The 22,167-nt window shown below is 43.3% G+C and overlaps 1 protein-coding gene across 2 annotated transcripts in view; it reads left to right on the forward strand.

Annotated features, from left to right (window-relative positions):
- The window catches only part of LOC143830358 (cytosolic phospholipase A2 epsilon-like), a 49,142-nt gene extending 37,712 nt beyond the window's left edge, over positions 1–11,430 (forward strand). The window contains exons 18-20 of one of the 2 annotated variants that reach the window (XM_077322777.1): positions 4,909–5,078; positions 8,753–8,939; positions 10,057–11,430. In XM_077322777.1, the coding sequence (XP_077178892.1) occupies positions 4,909–5,078; positions 8,753–8,939; positions 10,057–10,265 (566 nt within the window). In that variant the 3' untranslated portion in view covers positions 10,266–11,430. The remainder of the gene's footprint in view (positions 1–4,908; positions 5,079–8,752; positions 8,940–10,056) is intronic. The other variant, XM_077322778.1, reaches the window with a different exon arrangement.
- Positions 11,431–22,167: the final 10,737 nt, after the last annotated feature.

Here is a 22,167-nt window from a genome sequence, read left to right on the forward strand (position 1 = left end):
CATAAATCCTAGAAGAGCTTTATAAAGTAATAATGGGCTAATCGAGTCTTTCTCAACATTTTAACCATTGAACCCCCCCCCCCCCCGAAACATTCTTCAGGCTTCAAGAAACCCCAGAAGTGGCACAATCATGGTTGGGAAGCATCATTGTGTACATGCCCACCTGGGTCCAAAAATCCAAACCTTACACAATGACGCCAGTGACATAGCCAGTCACTTGCATTCTTTGACTTTCCCTTCATAAGACATAGCCATTAACAGAGAGAACTAACTAAAACACAGACTGCACTCCCAGGCCCTTCTTCTTTTTCCTCAGAGCTACGTAAGTCTCTTTTACTATGCTCCACGCTGCACCAGGCAGTATCATTTGTTCCCACATAAATGAACAGGAAGGGATAATGATCCATGGGCTTTATGATCTAGCCTTTCTGTGACATCCTTTTTGTAACATCAGGAGGTATTTTGCACAGAGTCAAATAAAACAGTTTAAAAAACAACCAGTTTATACCGCTTTATTATACTACAATTGTTGTTCTGCATTGAATATAGTCTGTTGAAAAACTTCATTGCAATGCTTTCTGCATGGAACAATTCATGTAGTTTTGCCAACTCTGCTTAGTTCTCTAATGCAGTCACTAATCTGCATAACCAAAGGAGCTTCTCTGCATGACCAATAGAGTGTATGAGACAGGCAGGAGATCAATGAATTGGTGAAAAGCCTCTTTCAGAAACAATGCTTAAAAGACGCTTAAAGCACCAAAGAGGCAGTTCTCCATGCAGAGCAAAATCAGTTTTGTGGAGCAAATTCACTCTTCTGTGCAGAGGTCAAAAAAACAACAATGTATTTAGTGAGTTTTCCTCAGCTTTTCCAAGCAGAAGAGGCCCAGGTAGATACCATGCCTCTTGAGACAAGCCCTGTCAACACACTTTGGCCTCCACCTCTCTCTGTAGGGAATCCCCAATTACCAGCATCTGCCTCTTCCTGCATTGGGGAACAGAAGAAATACTCTTGGGTTGCTTAGGTGCTGAACTAGACCTATATATTAGTAAGAAATCTTGCTACCTTAAAAGTAACCCTTTAAGACTAACACATTTATTGCAAACTAAGTTTCCATGGGCCACAGCCATTTTTCTCAGATGACTGAGTGAACAACAGACCAGGTACATGAAGTTAAATGCACATAAGCAGGAACCAGCCAGAAGTTGCAGGAGGCATCTCATTTCCCCCTTCCCCATTATTTCCTCACTAGCATTTAAGGCCCGCTGTAGACCCAATACAGCGGGTGCTGGTGGGCTGGTGGCTGGGTGTGAGAGGGCCCCCTATCTGCCCCTCAGACTGGGTGCCTCCTCCTCCCTCCTGGTTGTGGGCCCCCCTCCCCCGCCTTTTCCCTGCCCCCCTCCTGCCCGAGTCCCCAGCTATGGGGTGGGCAAAGGAGCAGGGCCGCCGCGTCTCCTTTGGCCGGGCCGAAGCCTCTGCTGCCCGCCCCCCAAATTGGGCCCAGACTGACATTTGGACGGGCCAATCAGGAGCTGCTTCCCAATTGGCCCCTTTGAGTTTTTATCCCGGACTTGCCCTGCCCCTTTTTCCTCCCACATAGGCCTTATTATTTTATTCTTACCGCTCCCATGGAGCGGTTTACAGATTCCTTTTCCTAAAAGCTCCAATAACCTGCCCACCCACCCCCCTTTCTGGCTTTTCTCCTTCTAGGGTTGCCAGCCTCCATGTGAGCTGTGGAAATTTTCTGGAATCAGAATAGATTTCTTAATTACAGAGATCAGTTCCTCCTTAGGATTACCAGCTGCACCAGAGTGGAAGCAACTGCACCAGAGTATAATACCATAGAATCCCTCCTCCAGATCAGCCATTTTCTCTAGGGGAACTAATCTCTGGAGAGTAGTCATTCCAGGTGATCTCCAGTCTCCAGCTGTGGGTTGGCAACCCAAGTTCCCCTTGGTAAAATGGTTGCTTTGGATTTTGAAATTTATGGCATCATATCTCTCTGAGATCCCTCCCCAGGCCCAAATCTACAACTGTTTCTTAACCTGGAGTTGGCAACCCTATCTCCTTCCCACCCAACAGCCTCTCCCCCCAGCAACCTCTAGCTATGAAAACTGTGACCCAGTTGTATTGCAACAACCATTGGGCCAGGACCACTTCCATGGTAGGGAACCCTCAAGGATTTTTGGGGTGGCATCTCACTTTCCCCCTGTATCCCCCTCCCCACATTATTTCTTATTTTTCTCTTCTGCCCATCTCCCTATCCTTTCCCATTTATCTGCCTCATTCTCCTCTTCTCAGCTATCATATCATGCCATTTATCTGCCTTCCATCTCCAGCTATATTTATTATTTAGTTTATTTATACCAAACATTTCTCCACAGTGGGGATTAAAGCAGCTTGTATTATTCTCCTCTCCATTATTTTATCCACACAACAATCCTGTGAGGTAGGCTAGGGTGAAAATATGTGACTAGTCAAAAATCACCCAGTGAACTTCCACAAGATTTGAAAGCCTGGTTTCCATAGGGTGACTGCTATTGAACAGTAACAAGCAGCCAGGCATAGTTTTATGCAAGTCAGAAGGTTATCAAGGGCTATTATGCATGGCAGGAAACCTCGCAAAAAGTCTGCCCCAAAAGACATCTTTATTTCTGCATATGGGACTGTTTTTGCTGTGAAAAACCCACGGAAGTATTTTTGATTCTGCATGGCACTCTCCCCTCTTAGTGTCAACTATGTCTTTTCAGTACAGTATTTAAAACTACCTTTGCAATGACTTTTATTTTACAACAGTGCTGAAAACACCCTTTTTCATGCATAAATGTTAGTATGTTTTTGGTCTCCTCGCCTGTGATCTTTTGCTGTTTGCAGTCCCTCATCCACCAGTGGGAGCTTGAGGCACCTGCTGCTGATTCTCTGCTGAAGGAGGTGGGCTGCCTCCTTAGTATCAGTGATCACGTGAACATAGTCTCTCTCACAACCCAGCCAACTGTATTGCCATGTAAGTGAGGATTACACCTCTGGTCTGCAGTGGTGTTCATTTTCTTAAGCAGCCTTCCAAGATTTTTATGTGAATGCTCCTGAGACTACAAAACTGTAGCTTCTCTGTAGAACTGTAGCACACACGTAATTAAATACAGTGGCAGTCTACCTCTGATCAGTGACCATGGCGTGGAGGGGTGTTAGAATCATAGAATAACAGAGTTGAAAAGGACCTCCGGGGTTAGTTGACAGTTTCAGACTGGTGAAGTGGAGGGGTCTTCCCTGTGCTACATTGCATGGGTTCAGGGCTATCTGAAATGCTGTTTCCCTCTTGCAGTAGAATGAGAAAGCAGAGCTGCTTGAGGCTATGTGCGGACACTCCTGTTTTGGGCGCGCCTGTGATTTAAAACAAAACTTCACAGGGGGGAAGGTATGATGGAGGATTTAAGTTTGCACGGGAACCTTTGGTCTGCTGTGATCCATCCTGCCCACTCTCTCCAAGGAACTGTATACCTCAGAGGGGGAAAGGTTGTAGTTTTGGCATTCAAAAGCCTGTGTATCCCCATGGAAATCTCTTGTTGAAGTCTCATATCCAAGAACTACAATTCCCATGAATTGCCAGCCAGCAGCATGTGCCAGAATGACAGTCAGGTGACATTGCAGTACAATGAAGGAAGTTCCCCTTCCCACTTAAAGAGTTACCACGGTAACTGTTTCACATGCATAATCAATGCAAAAAAACAACAACACACAAAGCAACGCAGTATCAGAGCACATGCATAAACCAGGAATGTTTTTAAAATGTTTTTAAAAAGGATGATTTAAATGAGTTGGCAAACGGACTGTGGTGAAAACCGGTACATACATAATAGGCCCAAGTCACCAAAAGGTTCCATCCAGGCTTAGGGCTTGCCAGTCTTCAGGTCTCCCAAATGACAACTGAACTCCTATGGGGGAAAATGGCTGCTTTGAAGGGCTGACTCTATGGAAATATATCTGGCTGAGGCCTTTCCCTTCCCTGGAGCTAGCAGCTTTATTCAGGACTCCCTTAAAGACCAAAGTGAACTTGGAAAGAACCCTGCCCTTCCTTTCTCCCACTTTTTTACCCACAGAAATCCACCCTGCAATACCGGTTGCCTAGCAGCAGCCACTAAGGGTGTTAGAATATGTAAGATCTGTTGTGTGCATGATTCAACATCTTATGAAGAATATCCTACAAAGGGGTCTATGTAGTTGGCATATTTAGATCAGGAATTTATTATTATTATTATTATTATTATTATTATTATTATTATTATTATTATTATTATTATTATTATTATTATTATTATTATTATTATATTTATACCCCGCCTCCCCCCGAAGGCTCGAGGCAGCTTACATAACCCTGTCCCCTAAAACCATAAAATGACAATAAAAACCGATAATTTACAGTAATGGCAACAGCGATGGCGTAATCTACTCATTTGCTCTCCTGGCATTTTCTGGCATTTTTCAAATAATGTCTTCCTGTGACTGGATTGGCTTTATTGGAGATTTCCTGCTCCTTTGAACATGCGTCCTCCTTGAGTACCTCCAGATGAAGAGCACTATCAGAATGCTTGGAACTATCTATTTTCACAGTGGTTCTCTTCTGAATAAAGCCATTGGTCTGCCCCTTTGCATATTTAAGCTCTGTCTCAGAGGGAACACACTACTTAAATCTGTAGATGATGCTTTTAGGGGTTAACAAAAACCTCCCCTTTGTTGTTTTGTTTAGATTTCTGATTTATCTGAAAACTGAGGGTCCTTATTAGCTTTGTTGTAAGGTCTGTCTTGCCCATTTCATAGCTCCTGTCATTAGATTTAATTTCTTAGTATATAGAAAAAAACTAACACATGCCCTGTTCCACTTAAAATACTGTCCACTCTGGTCTGCATTTTAGATACTGTACTCGACTCTTCTTCACCTAACCAGCTGACCCAAACAGAAGAATACTTGTCTCTAGAAGACACTGGATTCTTCATCAATACTAGCTCAGCACCTCTGCTGAGACCAGAAAGGAAGGTTGATTTTATTCTACATTTAAATTACAGTGCAGGAGCACACGCATTGGTGAGAAATTTGTTTTTTCCTCTTGTTGTCTAGCCTCTTCATAGCCATTTAAAACGAACATAGCTATCAATATGTATATTACTGCCCCACTGAATGTATTTCTGTATCCTTTTCCTTCTATTCCTGCATCTATGAGACAATAACAAATATCAGTCCTGAAGTAAAAACAGGAACTGGAAACTGGGTGCCCAGAGAGGAGGAAACTGAGAGAAGAGTGAGGTGGGCGGAGGAAATGATGTGTAAAGAAGTAGATCCAAGAGGAAATAAGTTGCATTGGAAGCAGATAGTCTTACTTTTATTTATTTTTTTAGATTTTTATACCACTGCTCTCTGAAAGTCTTGCAAATGGTCCACAAGATTATAAAATACAATAAATTCCATGAAAACCATTAAAACACTCCTTATCAACATTAAAACAGATGGTGATCACTTCCTTAGAGAATTCTAAACTCCAAGTTCCCTTTCTGTTCAGCCCGAGGGCCAAGTACTCTTCCAATGGGAGCAGGGAACCAGATCTACATTAACTGCCTCACATCAGGGGATTCTCAGATGATAACACCGAGACTCCGCCCTGGCCTCAACCGTCTGCCTGGCGGAAGAGCTCCATCTTGCAGGCCCTACAAAAAGCTGGTAACTCCAGCAGGGCCCTCAGCTCTTCCAGGAGCTTATTCGACAAGATTGAGGCCAGGACCGAAAAGGCCCTGGCCCTGGCCAAGGCCAGGCAGATGTCTTGGAAGCCTGGGACCACCAGTAGATTCATAACCATAGAGCGAAGTGCCCTGTGGGGGGCATGAGCAGCTAAGCGGTCCTGCAGATAAGTAGGACCCAGGCCACATATAGCCTTAAAGGTCAGTAGCAATACCTTGAACTTGACCTGGAAGCAGACTGGTAACCAGTGCAGTTGTCTGAACACCGTCTGAATATGGGCCCTACATGGTGTTCTAGTGAGGATCCTCGCAGCCACATTTTGAGCCAGCTGCAATCTCTGGGTCAAAGCCAAGGGCAGGTCCGCATAGAGCAAGTTACAGAAGCCTAATCTGGAAGTGACCATTGCATGGATCACAGTGGCCAAGTGGTCAGAGGATAGGTAGGGCACTAATAGCCATGCTTGGTGCAGATGGAAAAATGCCATTCAGGCTACTTCATGACTACTTACAATTCCTTTTGTGACCTTGCCTGAATTGCCCTGATGCCATAGAATATTCTGAGGGGCTGCAGAAAGATCAGACAAATTTTCTATAAGACTTGTGTGTCACCTGGAGACGACTGAAGATGGCGCCATAAAAAAGCTGGACTTCTGTTCAGCTCTTAAGCCATGCCGAGGGTCAGGAGCTTCTGCACCTGGCTGACCTGAGCAGATACGCAAATCTGCTCACCGGTCACCCCAGGAACCGGGAACGGCATCCTGAGGGTCCTACAGTTCCGTGGGGAGGAAGGAGGACCGAACTCCCCAGATTAATAGCGGCGTGTGCTCAAGGTCACGATGGCGTCTTTGTCGCAAACAATTTTACAAGCTTGAAACGACCAGCTGACCTTACATTCTTCCCAGACCATCATTTACCAGATCGACAGGAGCAGAAGCTGACAGAAGCTGGAATCTGCAACAGTAAGAATTGAAAGCTTTCTGCCTTTTCTCTCTCCTCTCCCACAAGCTCTTCCCTCCCCCCCCTCAACCAATTCACAAGCGAATTCCTTCTTTCCCCGAGTGAGAGACTCCCAGCTAATTATACCCATTAACCAAACAAAGAGAGTGCTTTGAAGATTTGTGGGTGAAAGTTCAGTGGGGGAATTTGACTTGATACGGAGATCGACAAACTGATAATTTGGGATCGCTCGTGCTCCCGCGAGACCTCACGAGACTTTCTGTTTATAGTTTGTGTCTGCCTAGAACTATGGAAGAATTAACTAAGGCACAGCTTTTCCATTTGTTATGCAAAGGAAACTCAAAGATACTGAAAGCAGTCAATAAGCTGGAAAAGGAAATTTGTGGGACTAAGGGGGAGCTTTTGGATGGAGCCCATGGTCCGGAGAGACCAGCTGATGACGTAGCTCAGCTAACAACAAATCAAGTGAAACTTCAATGTCTGGAAGTTAATCAACTGGAGGGAGAGAGTGCCAGAGATGTAAAAACCCAAAGTACCTTTGAAGAACCTGGGAAAACAGATTCAAGGAAGGAAAGTACCGAAAACCTGGAAGTCTATTCAGAGCAGGAAATGATTTGGATCAGCAAAATAAAAAGAGTCTATTCAAAAGCGACAGAAACTAGGAAGCTATCAGGAGATATTCCTGTGCGACCAGAGGAAGAGATCCAGATTGACAAAGGATTCAGAGCCTCCTCAAAGGCGACTACAAGCAAGAATCAAGTAAGAGATTTCTTTGGCCCTGACAGAAGGACAATCAGAAACACTCTACTATGGAAAAATACAATTTCATTTTCTGCGGCCACCTGAAAGACGAGTTGCACAATGGAGTATTCTCCTGGCTTCCTGTGGGAAAGACAACAGCAGTAACTTTTAGGACAGGTCCAATATATGAAGGGAACTGACTTTATATCATCTAAGACAATAATAGAATATATCCTTATAATAGATTATACCCTCCTATGTATCAACAACTACTTTGTTAAGAAAGATGGTAATAACTCCTAGATCAGGATTAATATGCGATGGGAATTGAATATGTATGTCAATATGTATGCTAAAAGAGGATGATAAACCATATTTTATAGGCATTAACAAGACGGCAGTAGTAATTCTTGGGTCAGGGCCAATTTATGAAGGAGACTGACCTAATATCATTTAAGATAATAACAGAATGTATTCTTATAACAGATCATATTCTCATATGTATTAACAATCACTTGGCTAAGAAAAAATGGTAAAAACTTCTAGATTAGGAATAATATGTGATGGGAACTGAATATCTATGTTAAAAGAGATGGCAAACCATATCAGCTGGTCGCTTTTTCTTCACAATTTCTCTGTAAATGCTTTATATAATAATAAACAATAAAATTATTTAAAAAAAAAAAGACTTGTGTGTCACTTAATAGCTAGCTTTGAGAGAGGAAAACCATATGCATCCACTCTATGGTAACTCCGGTTACATCAAAGCAGGATGTGGAGCTCCAAATGGAAGGTGATTTATTATCCACAGTCTTAAGTATGGCTTTACATGATGTACAATTGCAGACAGCCTAGCTCAATCCCAGGCCAATCCTGTCTTTATCTTCTGTGCAGCTTCCCAGGTTACAGAGAAGAGGCAATGAAATTAGCATGTGTCAAAGCAAAGAAGGATTTAATATTGTCTAAATCTGATTTCACAAGCTAATCCTACTTAAAATGAACCATGGTTGCATATGATGTCTGAACAGAGCAGCACTTTGAACTGTGAACACAGCTTGGTGGGGAAGCATGCAGAGAAATGAAGAAGAATGAATTTAATACAAACCTTTCCTCCAAGTTTTACAGACTTCCATTTGTTCTTGTTTTAAAGTCTAGTGGGAAAATACTTAATTCTAGGTTAGTATTTCCTTACAACTGTCATCTGAAACTTACATTTTAATCAGCATGAATGTTCAGTCTTTTATGTCACGTGTCCTCCCTGAAGGCCACTGCTGTTCAATCTGGCAATGTCAGCTCATATTCTCATCTGTTTTCTACTTGTTTATCTAGGCCCTGGAGCGGTCATGCAAGTACTATGCAGAGCAGCATATCCCATTTCCCAAAGCTACACTAAGTGAAGAGGACAAAAAATCTCTTAAGGAATGTTATTTATTTGAGGATGCAGAGAATCCAGAAGCACCCATATTATTGTTTTTTCCACAAGTGAATGACACCTTTCGCGATTATAAAGCACCTGGTATGCTGTCAAGTATTATTATTGTTGCTGTTGTTGTTGTAGTACCATCACAGTAAATGGTGACTTACAAAGCGGTATAACACAAAGGCAGGTACCTTCTTGAGAAGCTTACAGTGTAACTTGAGGTCTCTAATGTTGTTGAGCATATGAGTACTTTTAGGATTTTAAGAATAGTGAGTCACTACCACTGAAAAATGGCTATCTTGGGGAGCAATCACAAAATAGCTGCCATGAAGTCAGGGGAAAATGGACAATTATAATTACCAGGAGAATTTTTGATGGGCTCATCTTCCCCACCCAGGCTGGGCCAGCCCAGGGAAGAATGGATAGCCTGGCCTTCTCCAAATGACTGGGAGTCAGCACCTGTTCATCCTTTACATGGCACTCAGACAATGAGAGGGAATTGGTGCCCACCCAGCATCCAGACAGTGAGGGACAGGAAGGGCCTGCCCAGTTCCCTTGCACAGCTTACTCAACACTTGAATGGTGAGTGGGAAGCAGTGTCTCACTGGCCGTCATGTGGCAATGACTCAGTTCTTTCAAACAAGCAGGAGGTAGTACCCAAAAACCTTTGCATAGCTTGCCTGGTCCACTCACTCCTGTCTTCCTTCGTCTCCTATTATTTATTTATTTATTTATTTATTTATTTATTTGTTTGTTTACTTATTTATTTATTTATTTATTTATTTATTTATTTATTTATTTATTTATTATATACCGCCCTCCCCGGAGGCAAAGTGGGGGCAGGATCCACCGCCTCACACTTCCATGTTCAGCAGCAGACCCAGATATTGTTAGGAGGGTTGAGGGAGCAAAAGTGTAGTTGGCACCTTTTACTGCTGGCACCCTAGGAGATTGCCCAGGGCTGCCTAGTGGAAAGGCTGCCCCTCAGTATAGCAGAACCACCAGGAGAGCTCATTAGGCCTAACAATGTTTTGAACTTCACGGTTAAAAATGTCTTCAGTTAATCAAGACATTTTCACAACACCTCCTCCCCAATCCCAAATAATTGTGCTTGTGTGTTGTGCCCGCATGCTTGTGTGGTCTGTGGAATCTTTATAAATGACCTTGCAGTCTTCCATTCACATTCTCACCCACTATCATAATGTTTTTCTAGGTGTAAAACGCTTTGAATCAGAAATGAAAGATGGCGGAGTTGACGTCTCTAGTGACTCTACTCCCTACTCTACATATTCCCTGACATTTGGTGCTGAAGAGTATGATCAACTGGTGAAGCTGAGTGAATACAATATTTTGAATAACCAGCATCTTATTCTTCAAGGCTTGCACTCAGCAGTAGAACGGAAAAAAAGACACAAGAAATAAGACCATTTCCTGAGCATCTTGATGCATTGAATGAGAGGCTGGGATTTGTGTCAGGTTTCTCTAAAGACTGTTCACAAGTTGAATTGAATTCCACTTCAGTCCAAACAAGAAACGATAACCAATTAAGCCAAGGAGTTCAAATCAGCTTCTTCCAGCTTCTTCTTAAGCCAAGGACACTGTCAAATCAGCTTCTTCCCAAACTTGTAGTGTCTTTAGGATCAAATGGCTGTATTCCATATATCAGACACTTGAAACCTTGACATCAGCTGTGCTTCCCCTCCCCCCTATTTTGTTTATTGCAATTTCAGCTATAGTAGCAGGATTCATTCATGAAAAGTGCATGAAACAGTGGATCTCTGGTTGGGTTATGGGTCATGACTGTGAAGGAGCAACAACTTTACAGACCTGGTAGTGGCTTTTCAGCCCATCTGGGAAGGGAAAGGGGCTGGACTCCTCTTGGCTCATTTTGTGCAGCAGATGATGAAGCTGTCAGAAGATGTTGACTTCATATGGAGTCCCATTGGGTCTGCCAGAAAAGGCAGCCATGGGCAGGCTGCCCAGCTCAGACAGTACATTGAAATATGCTAGCATATTTAACTATGATGCAGATCGGTTTAGTTAACTAGATAAAGTAGCTGTAGTCAACCTGTTTTCTTGTGTCTTCATTGAAGAGGTTCATGGGGCAAACTCTAAAAGGAGTCATCCTGCCATGAAGGTTTCTGACTTCAGGCAGATCTGTGTTATATGGCTTGGGACCAACTATGGATCCTATTTAGAGGTTAGCTTCTGTTTCATCATTTTGCAAAGTAAATTATTTAACATTTCTGTATTTACATTAATGGAATTTGGGGATTTAATTGCAGCTGCTTCAAGGACCTAGTGGTCCAAAAATGGGATTTGTCTGCTAGGATGAATTTGTTTTATGCCATGGCTAGTTTTCATTTGTTCCTAGATTAAATGAATGTTAGATTACATTTGGCCCATTAAAGTCTTACTTGTCTTTAGTAATTAATTAGCTGTACTTACTGCTTAGAAATAAGCCCACCTACTAGTAAAATTGTTTTGTTGCTATCAAGTCACAGCTGACTTATGACGATACCATAGGGTTTTCAAGGCAAGAGATGTTTAGAGGTGGTTTGTCATTGCCTGTCTCTGTGTAGTGACTCTGGACTTCTTTGGTGGTGTCCCACACAAATACTCAGGCCAGCCCTGCTTAGCTTTTGAGATCTGATGAGATCGGGCTAGTCTGGGGTATCCAGGTCAGACCAATATTTACTAGTAAAGGGGGGGGGGAACTAATAAAGACATTTATATAAAACAGTAATATTGAAGTAAATTCAAAGTGTTGTGTAGAAATGACCTTGAACATCCTTTAAAACTAGAAAAATGCTGGTGATATTTCAGGGAGCTTTGCACCTTAAACTATATTGAATTTTTGTGCTCAGAAATTTTAGCTGGGATTTTACTGCAGGACCAGATGGCCAAACATATCACCAAAATCTTAAAGCAATCCTTTGGACTGCAGTTTGTCCATCCAGAAATATCTAGAGGGAGCTTTCTTCAGAGGACAGCCTCTTTGTACTTGTACTAGGTAGAAAAGTAGATTCCTTCTTCATACCACACCTAAATCACACACACACACACATGTCATTCCTGTATAGCCCTGGCTATAGTTCATCTCTGTAAATTACCTTTAAACTCAAATTTTTATGATATATGCTTGCATGTCTGAAGAGCATAGTCACATTTTGGTAATAGCGGTGTGTATGTTGATGATGATGATGATGATGATGATGATGATGATGATGATGATGATGATGATGATGATGATGATGATGTTAGCCATTCAGTCAAGTCCAACTCTTGGATATCCTGTGGCTCAGCTGTTGCTGCAGTGTTCGATCTTGCACTGCTTCTTTTAGTTTTTTAAGATTCTGGCCAGTGTCCATTTTGATTGTATCTAACCACCACATCTAATTAGAATGTGCACATATAAATACCAAAGTGAGAGCCAGTTTGGTGTCGTGGTTAGGAGTGCGGACTTCTAATCTGGCATGCCAGGTTCGATTCTGCGCTCCCCCACATGCAACCAGCTGGGTGACCTTGGGCTCGCCACGGCACTGATAAAACTGTTCTGACCGGGCAGTGATATCAGGGCTCTCTCAGCCTCACCCACCCCACAGGGTGTCTGTTGTGGGGAGAGGAATGGGAAGGCGACTGTAAGCCGCTTTGATCCTCCTTCAGGTAGGGAAAAGCGGCATCTAAGAACCAACCTTCTTCTTCTTCAAAATTAAGTTAGGAAAACAAATTTAGAAAATTTGGGGATTTGTAACACAGGTATTGTTTTCAGATGGTTCTTGATTAAATTGTCCTCTAGTATATTTCTACCAGCCTGAATTGATTACATCCTATTGTCTTCTTGGCTCTCTGCTAACTCCGCCATGTTGTCTTTCCTGGGAGAATTTGTTTCTCATGCGTTGACGCTTTTTATACTTTTTTCCACGACCATGTTTTGTCATGATATCCATCCACATACTATCTCCTTTCATAGTCTTATCCAGCATCTTGCCATGTTCCTTGATTGCTAATCAGACTAGTTTTATATTTCACAAACACACAGTGATCGATTTTGTGTGTGGGTTTATTTACTTAAGGCATTTATATGCTGCCTTTCTACCTAAATAAGGTATCCAAAGTGGTGAGCCCTAGGCATTACAACATTTAAATATTTCTGAAGTAATTAGAAACATCACAGGATGAATATAAGTCTAAACATGTATAATACTAATTACATGATCTGTCTTTGTTACTAAATCAGTTTTATCTGTTTATAAATCTGAAACACTGTTGTTAATCAGTGTAATGTGTTGCCACATTTCTCATTTAATGGGGGGAAAGCCAGAGATGCTAGAGTGCTTTGTTGTAAGTGAGGCACATTAAAATCAGGTGAAAAAAAAGGTTTCTTCAACAGCATATCAAGGGCGTGGCAAGCAGGGCACTTGCTCTTGGCACATCATAATGAGGGGGTGCACAAGCCTCCCCCCTCACCTGACCATCCTCAGCCCTGCTGACCAGTTTGATTCTCCCCCTGGCCATGGAGAAAGACTGTGTGTGGGGGAGACACGGCAGAGGCACCCTGGGAGCTGGGCAGGAAGTATGTTCACCGCTTGCCCTTCATGGCTGAACTGGCAAGTTGCTGCTCTTCCTGCCAACCCCTGGAAGGGCTGGCAAAGTGACCTGCACTGCAGAGTGGAAGCTTCTCCCTGCTGTTCATGTTCTGCCCATGCTGAGGTTGCAGAGGTCTCCTGTTGCAGAATCCACAGTACAGTTCTTCCTCCATCACTCTCTGCTACGGCCTCAGGGCACCCGCCCTGTACTGCCAGTGGATGAAAGATGAGGTGGGTCAGTCAGTCAGGAGGGCAGAGGTACAAGGCTTGCAGGGACCTGACAGTGGGGAAGAGGTGGCCAGGCACACACCAGTTGCAGAGCCTGTCTGGGTATGTCCCACACTCCTGTGTCAAATTGCCACTCAGTGGGCTGCTCTTCTAGAAAGATAGGATTTGGGTGGGCATGGGAGTCCTGCAGCACCTGCATGGCCAAAGTTACTGATCCCAGGTTTGGCCAGGCAGTTCAGCTGACAGCTTTGAGCTTGTGTGAAGTGCTTTCAGTTCACCTCTGCCTTATGGTGACCCATTGAATTCAGAAGTCACCAACTCCCCCACCCTGCAGTGTGCTTTCCTCATGTCACCGAGCCCTGCCTACTCACCTGTCCCAGGCGCAAAATTCTCTAGATAGGCCAGTGGATTTCTTCCATGTGGACCAAAAGTGAATATTGAACTAGAGGGCAGCTATACTGCCAAAATACCAGAAATCCAGTTGACAGAAAGGTCATTAAGATTCCCAGTTGTCTCAGTGCCCACCCTGTGGCTCCTGCACAGTTGGAGACATAATTTAGATAGTGTGCATACTGCCTGCCTGCTACTCACATCTGTGCAGTTACCAACAGCTATCGCAAGACTTGCAACCTATACCCAGGGCTGAATCATGGGCCTTTTTATAAGAAAGCCATTTGAATAACTACAAACCAATTCAAAGGTTTGTTTGTTTGTTTAGATTTCTATACTGCCCTTCCCTATGGCTCTGGGTGGTTTACATTAAACGATGTGGAACACTTACATAGAATGTTATAATAATACTATAAATAACATTCATAACATAACATGAAAACTAGAACAGTGTTTTAACAGTTGAAAGTGATTTTTAACAGGACAACAATGGCAATCCCTGGGCAGGCCAGATGTGTCAGTCATGGAAGGGCATCTGAGGGGGGGGGACCAGCAGATGTTCGAGTTGGTTGGCCTCACACAAATGCCTGGTGGAGGATAATGAACAAATAACTGTAAACCCTTTGTATTTCCTATTTGTTTCCTGAAAATATTTCTTTTTTCCATCTAGGTGATTGGATCCTTCCTTTTAACAACTGGGGACAGTTTGCAGCAGTGGCAGCTGAGATTCACCTCGCACATTCTTGCCACTGACCCCACATGGCTCAGATGCAGAAAGCAACCACTTGGCAAGGCTTCTGATCTTACCGTCAACCAATAGCCTCTGTTATGATCACATGATCATGATGCTAGTTGATCAGGCATAACTGATCAATTATAATTGCTGCATTACTGTGTGCGTAGCTTTGTGTGCTGGCTCTAGATACATGATCTATGCCACCGCATAGGGTGCTGCACAAAATTTGTGATCAAAACATGGAGTCTGGAGACAGGGCTATCTAGCAGAAACCTTATCCCGCTCCCTGTACAGACACATTTCTACCCAAATTGCCCTTCTCTACTGGCCTAGAGGTAGCCTACAAATCCCTTTTAAAATTAGCTTCCATTAGAGCATTGTTCCTGTAACCTGCATTGAAAGGTATTCCTTTCAGGATCACAAGCAATGTGTTTGCCTGGAAATTCGTCTTTATCTCTTTTCCATATGTCAGAAAGTATTCTTTCAGTCCTCTAATGCCTTATTTAGTCACTAGCATTAGTTTTCTTCCAGAATCTCTTGCAATAAGAAAGTTCTCGGTATTGCTTAATCATTGCCAAGTTAAATGAAATGAAATAGATAATGCAACAATGCTTCTTTGAATAGTATCTCCTGTCGCACAAGAGTTGTTGTTGTTGTTGTTGTTAGATGCGAAGTTGTGTCTGACCCATTGCGACCCCATGGACAATGATCCTCCAGACCTTCCTGTCCTCTACCATTCCCCGGAGTCCATTTAAGTTTGCACCTACTGCTTCAGTGACTCCATCCAGCCACCTCATTCTCTGTCGTCCCCTTCTTCCTTTGCCCTCGATCGCTCCCAGCATTAGGCTCTTCTCCAGGGAGTCCTTCCTTCTAATGAGGTGGCCAAAATATTTGAGTTTCATCTTCAGGATCTTCAGGAGCTGATCTCCTCCAGGACTGACCGGTTTGTTCGCCTTGCAGTCCAAGGGACTCACAAGAGTCTTCTCCAGCACCAGAGTTCAAAAGCCTCAATTCTTTGACGCTCGGCCTTCCTTATGGTCCAACTTTCGCAGCCATACATTGCAACTGGGAATACCATAGCCTTGAATAAACACACTTTTGTTGACAGGGTGATGTCTCTGCTTCTTAGGATGCTCTCTAGATTTGCCATAGCTTTCCTCCCCAGGAGCAAGCGTCTTTTAATTTCTTTGCTGCAGTCTCTATCTGCAGTGATCTTGGAGCCCAGGAAAATAAAATCTGTCACTATCTCCATTTCTTCCCCATCTAATTGCTAGGGATTGAGAGGGCCGGATGCCATGATCTTCGTTTTCTTGATGTTGAGTTTCAAGCCAACTTGCACTCTCCTCCTTCACCTGCATCAACAGGCTCTTTAGTTCCTCTTCACTTTCTGCCATTAGATTGGTATCATCTGCATATCTGAGGTTGTTGATATTTCTCCCTGCAATCTTGATCTCAATTTGTGACTCCTCTAATCCCGCCTTTCTCATGATGTGCTTCGCATACAAGTTAAATAGGCAAGGCGACAGTATACAGCCTTGCCGAACTTTCTCAATTTTGAACCAATCAGTGATTTCATGTTCAGTTCTTACTGTTGCTTCTTGACCTGCATATAAATTTCTCAAGAGACAAATAAGATGCTCTGGTATTCCCATCTCTTTAAGAATTTGCCACAATTTGTTGTGCTCCACATAGTCAATGAAGCAGAAGTAGATGTTTTTCTGGAACTCCCTAGCTTTCTCCATGATCCAGCGTATGTTGGCAATTTGATCTCTAGTTCCTCTGCCTCTTCGAAATCCTGCCTGTACTTCTGGAAGTTCTCGGTCCACATATTGCTGGAGCCTAGTTTGTAAAATGTTGAGCATAACTTTGCTAGCATGAGAAATGAGTGTAATGGTGCGGTAGTTTGAACATTCTTTGGGATTGGAATGTAAACTGACCTTTTCCAATCCTGTGGCCATTGTTGAGTTTTCCAAATTTGCTGGCATATTGAGTGTAGCACTTTTACTGCATCATCCTTTAAGATTTTGAATAGTTCAACTGGAATGCTGTCACCTCCACTAGCTTTATTGTTGCTCAGACTTCCTAAGGCCCATTTGACTTCACATTCCAGGATGTCTGGCTCCAGGTCAGTAACTACCCCATTGTGGTCATCAGGGATGTTAAGCTCGCTCTTGTATAGTTCTTCTGTATAATTTTGCCACCTTTGTTTAATCTCTTCTGCTTCTGTGAGGTCCCTACCATTTTGGTCCCTTATCATACCCATCTTTGCATGAAACGTTCTCTTCATATCTCCAATTTTCTTGAAAAGATCTCTGGTCCTCCCCATTCTATTGTTTTCTTCTATTTGTTTGCACTGTTCATTTACGAAGGCATTCTTATCTCTTCTAGCTTTTCTCTGGAATTCTGCATTCAGTTGGGTGTATCTTTCTCTTTCTCCCTTGCCTTTCACTTCCCTTCTCTCCTTAGCTATTTGTAAAGCTTCCTCAGACAGCCATTTTGATTTCTTGCATTTCTTTTTCTTGGTTGGTTTTAGTTGCTACCTCTTGTACAGTGTTGCAAACCTCCGTCCATAGTTCTTCAGGCACTCTGTCTATCAGATCTAATTCCTTAAATCTATTTGTCACCTCTACTGTATGTTCGTCGGGGATATGATTTAGTTCATACCTGAGTGGCCTAGTGCTTTTCCCTACTTTCTTCAATTTAAGCCTAAATTTTGCAACAAGAAGCTGATGATCTGAACCACAATCAGCTCCTGGTCTTGTTTTTATTGACTGTATAGAACTTCTCCATCTCTGGCTGTAGTTCACATAGTCAATCTGATTTCTGTGTTGACCGTCTGGTGATGTCCATGTGTAGAGTCATCTCTTGGGTTGCTGGAAAAGAGTGTTTGCTATGACCATTGTATTCTCTTGACAAAATTCTACCAGCCTGTGCCCTGCTTCATACTGCAAGTTCACGACAACTCCGACATCTTTCTTATCAATCTTATCATCTAGGCACTTCTGTCTGATTGACAGACACTGTTGGAATATACAAGATCTTAATGTGCATGAATCTCAAGGATATGCATGTGCAAGCCGTGGTATGCGGGGTGTCGCAAGGAGCTATTCTCTCTGATGTTATTTAATATCTATATGCCACTCTCACCCACCCAGCTGGTCTGGGGTTTCTGGCTGGGTTGCCATCATTATGCCAGTGACACCCATCCATCCATCAACATCCCTAGATTTCTTGGCCAGGTGCCTGGGGGCCATGGTGGGGTGGCTCAAGCAGAGTTAGCTACAGTTAAAACCAGATAAGATGGAGGTCCTTTGGTTGGATCGATGTACTGGGGGTGGGGGGTGGGGAGTAGTGCAACTCCTGGCTCTTGATGGAGTCGATTTAACACCTGTCAGGAGCCTCAGTGTGATCGTGGACAGCTCCCTGTCTATGGAGGCCCAGATTGCAATGATTGTCTACCAGCCTTTCCATCACCTCCTCCAGGCATGACAGTTGGCATCTCACCTCTCAACACCCAAATTAGCCACTGTGATCCATGCAGTGGTCCCCTCCAGATTAAAATGGGTTCCACAAGGTGCAGTTCTCCTCCTGATTCTTTTAAACATCTTTGTGCACCCTCTAGGCCAGCTTGCCTGGAGATATGGCCTGGGAAGTCACCACTTTGCTGATGACACCCAGCTCTACCTGTTAATTTGTGGCTAGCCGAATCCCCCACCTGAGTCATTGTCTCAGTGTATGGGAGCCATGGTGGATTACCAGTAAGCACCTGAACACTCTTCCCTGGCTTGTATTCAGCAAAATCGATTTAGCCAAATCCAAAGTAAATTGGTATTATTAGTCAATGGGGCCATTAAGGTCAATGGAAAAATTTCCCTTTACATCTAGTCTATGTTATGAGGGGGTGGAGGCTTGAGGATGAGGCACAAGATTTGCAGTGTAGCTGTGGAAGCCTCTACTCAAAAACCCCCACAAGTTTCAAAAAGTTTGGATCATGGAATCCAATTCTATGGGCACCCGAAGAGGGTGCCCCATCCAACCACAATTGTTTCCAAAGGCAAGGAAAAAAAGATTCCCTGTTCTTGTCTTTCCACTGGAAACAATGGTGGTTGGATGGGGGACCCTCTTTGGGTGCTTATACAATTGGAACCCCCAGTGCTTATACAATTGGGTGCTTATACAGTTGGACCCCCTTTTTAAACTTGGGGTTCTCTGGAAGAGAAGCTCCTGCAGCTACACTCCCAGACAACAGAATAAACAGAAAATGAACATCTTGGTCCCTTTAAACTGCCCAATCTCCTCATGGCCAAATCATATCTGAATCACAGTTCAGCAATTTGTCCAAAGATGATTTGGGCAGTTTAACTTCAAGGGGAGGTCTATTTGGACTGGAGTAATCAAAAAAGTATCCAAATCAAGATTGATTTGGGCTATCTGAACTGAATCACACATGCCTAGCTTCTATACCATTAACATTAGTCAGACACACAGGAATTCCTCTGTTCTTCAAAATGAGGTATAATTCAAGATATATATTTAAAGAGAACGATGCAATAGGCAGAACAGTGTAGTTTCCCATAGACTGGAACAAGTGTCCAGAGAATCTTGATGATAGAATACGTATTGTTTGAAAAAGATTCCTTACTTATAAGATATGAATAATTCTACTAAGCTATTTCACAATACTGTATAAAATTAAATTCAGTCAAATTATTTCAACATGTGTGTGACATACAGGTAAAAGTATGTTTGCCAACTTTAGGAAATATGCTGACCTGTGTCATAGAGAATTGCCTAACTATCAAGGATATATTACATCATTTAAAACTGAAATATCCAATGGCTGGCCTAGTTATCTCCAGGTTTCAGAATAGGTGTGCGCCTTTGGTTCACCTGAACAAAAACAAATACTGAGAAAAAAAAACACCCAGTTTTTTCAGTAAATTCTATGTCAAATACAGAATCAGATGTTTCAGTTACTGGTACACCTGACCTGAAACGACCAGCTATTTAAACCTAACAGCTTTCCATCAGCTGTTCAAGGTTTCAATGCTTGGCATCTACCGTATTTGCCGGCGTATAAGACGACCCCCCCCCAACATTTCCACTCAAAATATAGAGTTTGTCACATTACATTACAGTACTATGGGCCACTATGGGCAGCTATGTCTATCCCAACTGAAGTGCACCCAGCGTATAGGACGACCCCCCCACTCGGGGGCATGTTTTTCAGGGGGAAAAAGTAGTCTTATACACCAGCAAGTACTGTATTTAAAACTCCATTTCACTCCCCCCTCCAAATGGAGGGGAGCTAAACTGACCGCTGAACATACTTCCAAACATTCCAGCCTTACAGCAGATAGGCACACCCTGTAAGGGTGAAATGACAGCATACCATTTCACCTACCCCATCTCCCAAAGGGCAGGCTGCAGAGAGAAGGCCGTGTGTGGGCTGCCTCTCCCATCATATCTCCAAAAGGCTAGGCTGTGTAGGGAAGGCTGTGAGGGATGGGTGGGCTGTGTCCTTCCCCAAAATGTCTCCCAAAGGCCAAGTTGCATAGGGAAGGCTGTGGGGGGTGGGGTGCCTTCTTCCCACCTCCTCTAAACATCTCACAAAGTCTGGGCCAGGCAGGAAAGACTGTGGGAGGACTGCCTCCTTCCTGCCCCTCCCCCACATCTCCCAAAAGCCAGAGAGGCCAGCACCTCTTCCGCCCAGAAAGTGGAAGCAAGCAGCAGGAAGAGGAAGTGGAGGACAGATAAGACCCTGATTAGAATAATAGATTAACAGAGTTAGAAGGTACCTCCTGGGTCATCTAGTCCAAACCCCAACACAGTGCAGGACACTCACAAACCTATTGCTCATCCACTGTAACCTGCCACCCCCTTAAACCTTCACAGAATCAGTCTCTCCATCAGATGACTATCCAGCCTCTGTTTAAAAATCTCCAAAGATGGAGAACCCACCACCTCCCGAAGAAGCCTGTTCCACTGAGAAACCACTCTGTCAGGAACTTCTTCTGGATGTTCAGATGGAATTTCTTTTGCATTAATTTAATCCCATTGGTTCTGGTTCATCCCTCTGGGCAAGAGAGAACAACTCTGCTCCATCCTCTATATGGCACCCTTTTAAACTTGAAGATGGTTATCAGATTTCCTCTCAGTCATCTCCTCTCCAGACTAAACAGACGAAGCTTCCCCAACCTTTCCTCATATGTCTTGGTCTACAAACCTCTCACCATCTTTGTTGCCCTCCTCTGGACATGCTCCAGTTTGTCTACATCCCTCTTCAACTGGGGTGCCCAAAACTGAACACAGTACTCCAAGTGAGGCCGAACCAGAGCAGAACAAAGTGGTACCATCACCTACTGTGATCTGGACATGATACTCTGTTTGATACAGCCCAAAATCCCATTTGCCTTTTTAGCCACTGAGTCACACTACTGACTCATATTCAATGTATGGTCTACTAAGACTCCTAGATCCTTTTCGTACATGCTATGGCCAAGACAAGTCTCCCCCATCCTGTAGTGGTGTACATGGTTTTTCCTACCTGTATGCAGAACATTATGTTTGTCCCTATTGAATTTCATTTTATTCAGTTGAGCCTAGTTTTCGAGCCTATAATTGGGAGAGTGCCCTCTACCTATTAGCGGCACAGCCCTAAGCAGGGCCAATCAGGTAGGGAATGAATTGCCTGCATGCAATTTGAACTGATTAGCCATCATTGAGACAGCACTCCCTCCCTATCTGCATGCAGTTTGAATTGATTGGCCCTCATTGGGACAGTGCTCTCTCCCTATTAGCAACACCTTCAGGGAGAGCCAATCAGTACTCTTTCCCATCTGCATGCAATTTCAACTGATTGTCCCTCATTGGGATAGTGCTGTCACCCTATTGGCAGCCCATCCCCAGGGAGGGCCAATCAGATAGGGAGTAAGTTGTCAACTTGAGCTTTATTATTTTTAGTTATATATTATCATCAAGTCCACCTAATGATCTGCAGAGTGTTCTGTTGGTAACAACCTTTCTCAGGACTTGAAAATCAAAGGCCTCGGCTTCCTTGACTGAATCAATCCATCACATATTGGATCTATTTTGTATAGTTTTTCAATGTATTTTCATCTTTTCTTTATTTTGTCCTGTTCAGTTTGTATATTTTTGTAGGTGTTTCAGCATGCCTATCTATGCTTCAAATTTCTCAGAACTTGTGGAACAGATCTCTTATTCTTACTTGTTTGTTGTTTATTTCTGTTTTAATTAAACTTGTTATTAGTTCTCTATCTCTCTACAAGCAAGTCACTATATGCAAGTCACTGTACTGAACATAGCACACTTGTTCTAATTCTGATGCCTTTTACTTTTGGTTCTCATCTATCTTCAGCAA

Source organism: Paroedura picta, chromosome 2 (genome assembly GCF_049243985.1).
Source record: "Paroedura picta isolate Pp20150507F chromosome 2, Ppicta_v3.0, whole genome shotgun sequence".
Lineage (NCBI taxonomy): Eukaryota > Metazoa > Chordata > Lepidosauria > Squamata > Gekkonidae > Paroedura > Paroedura picta.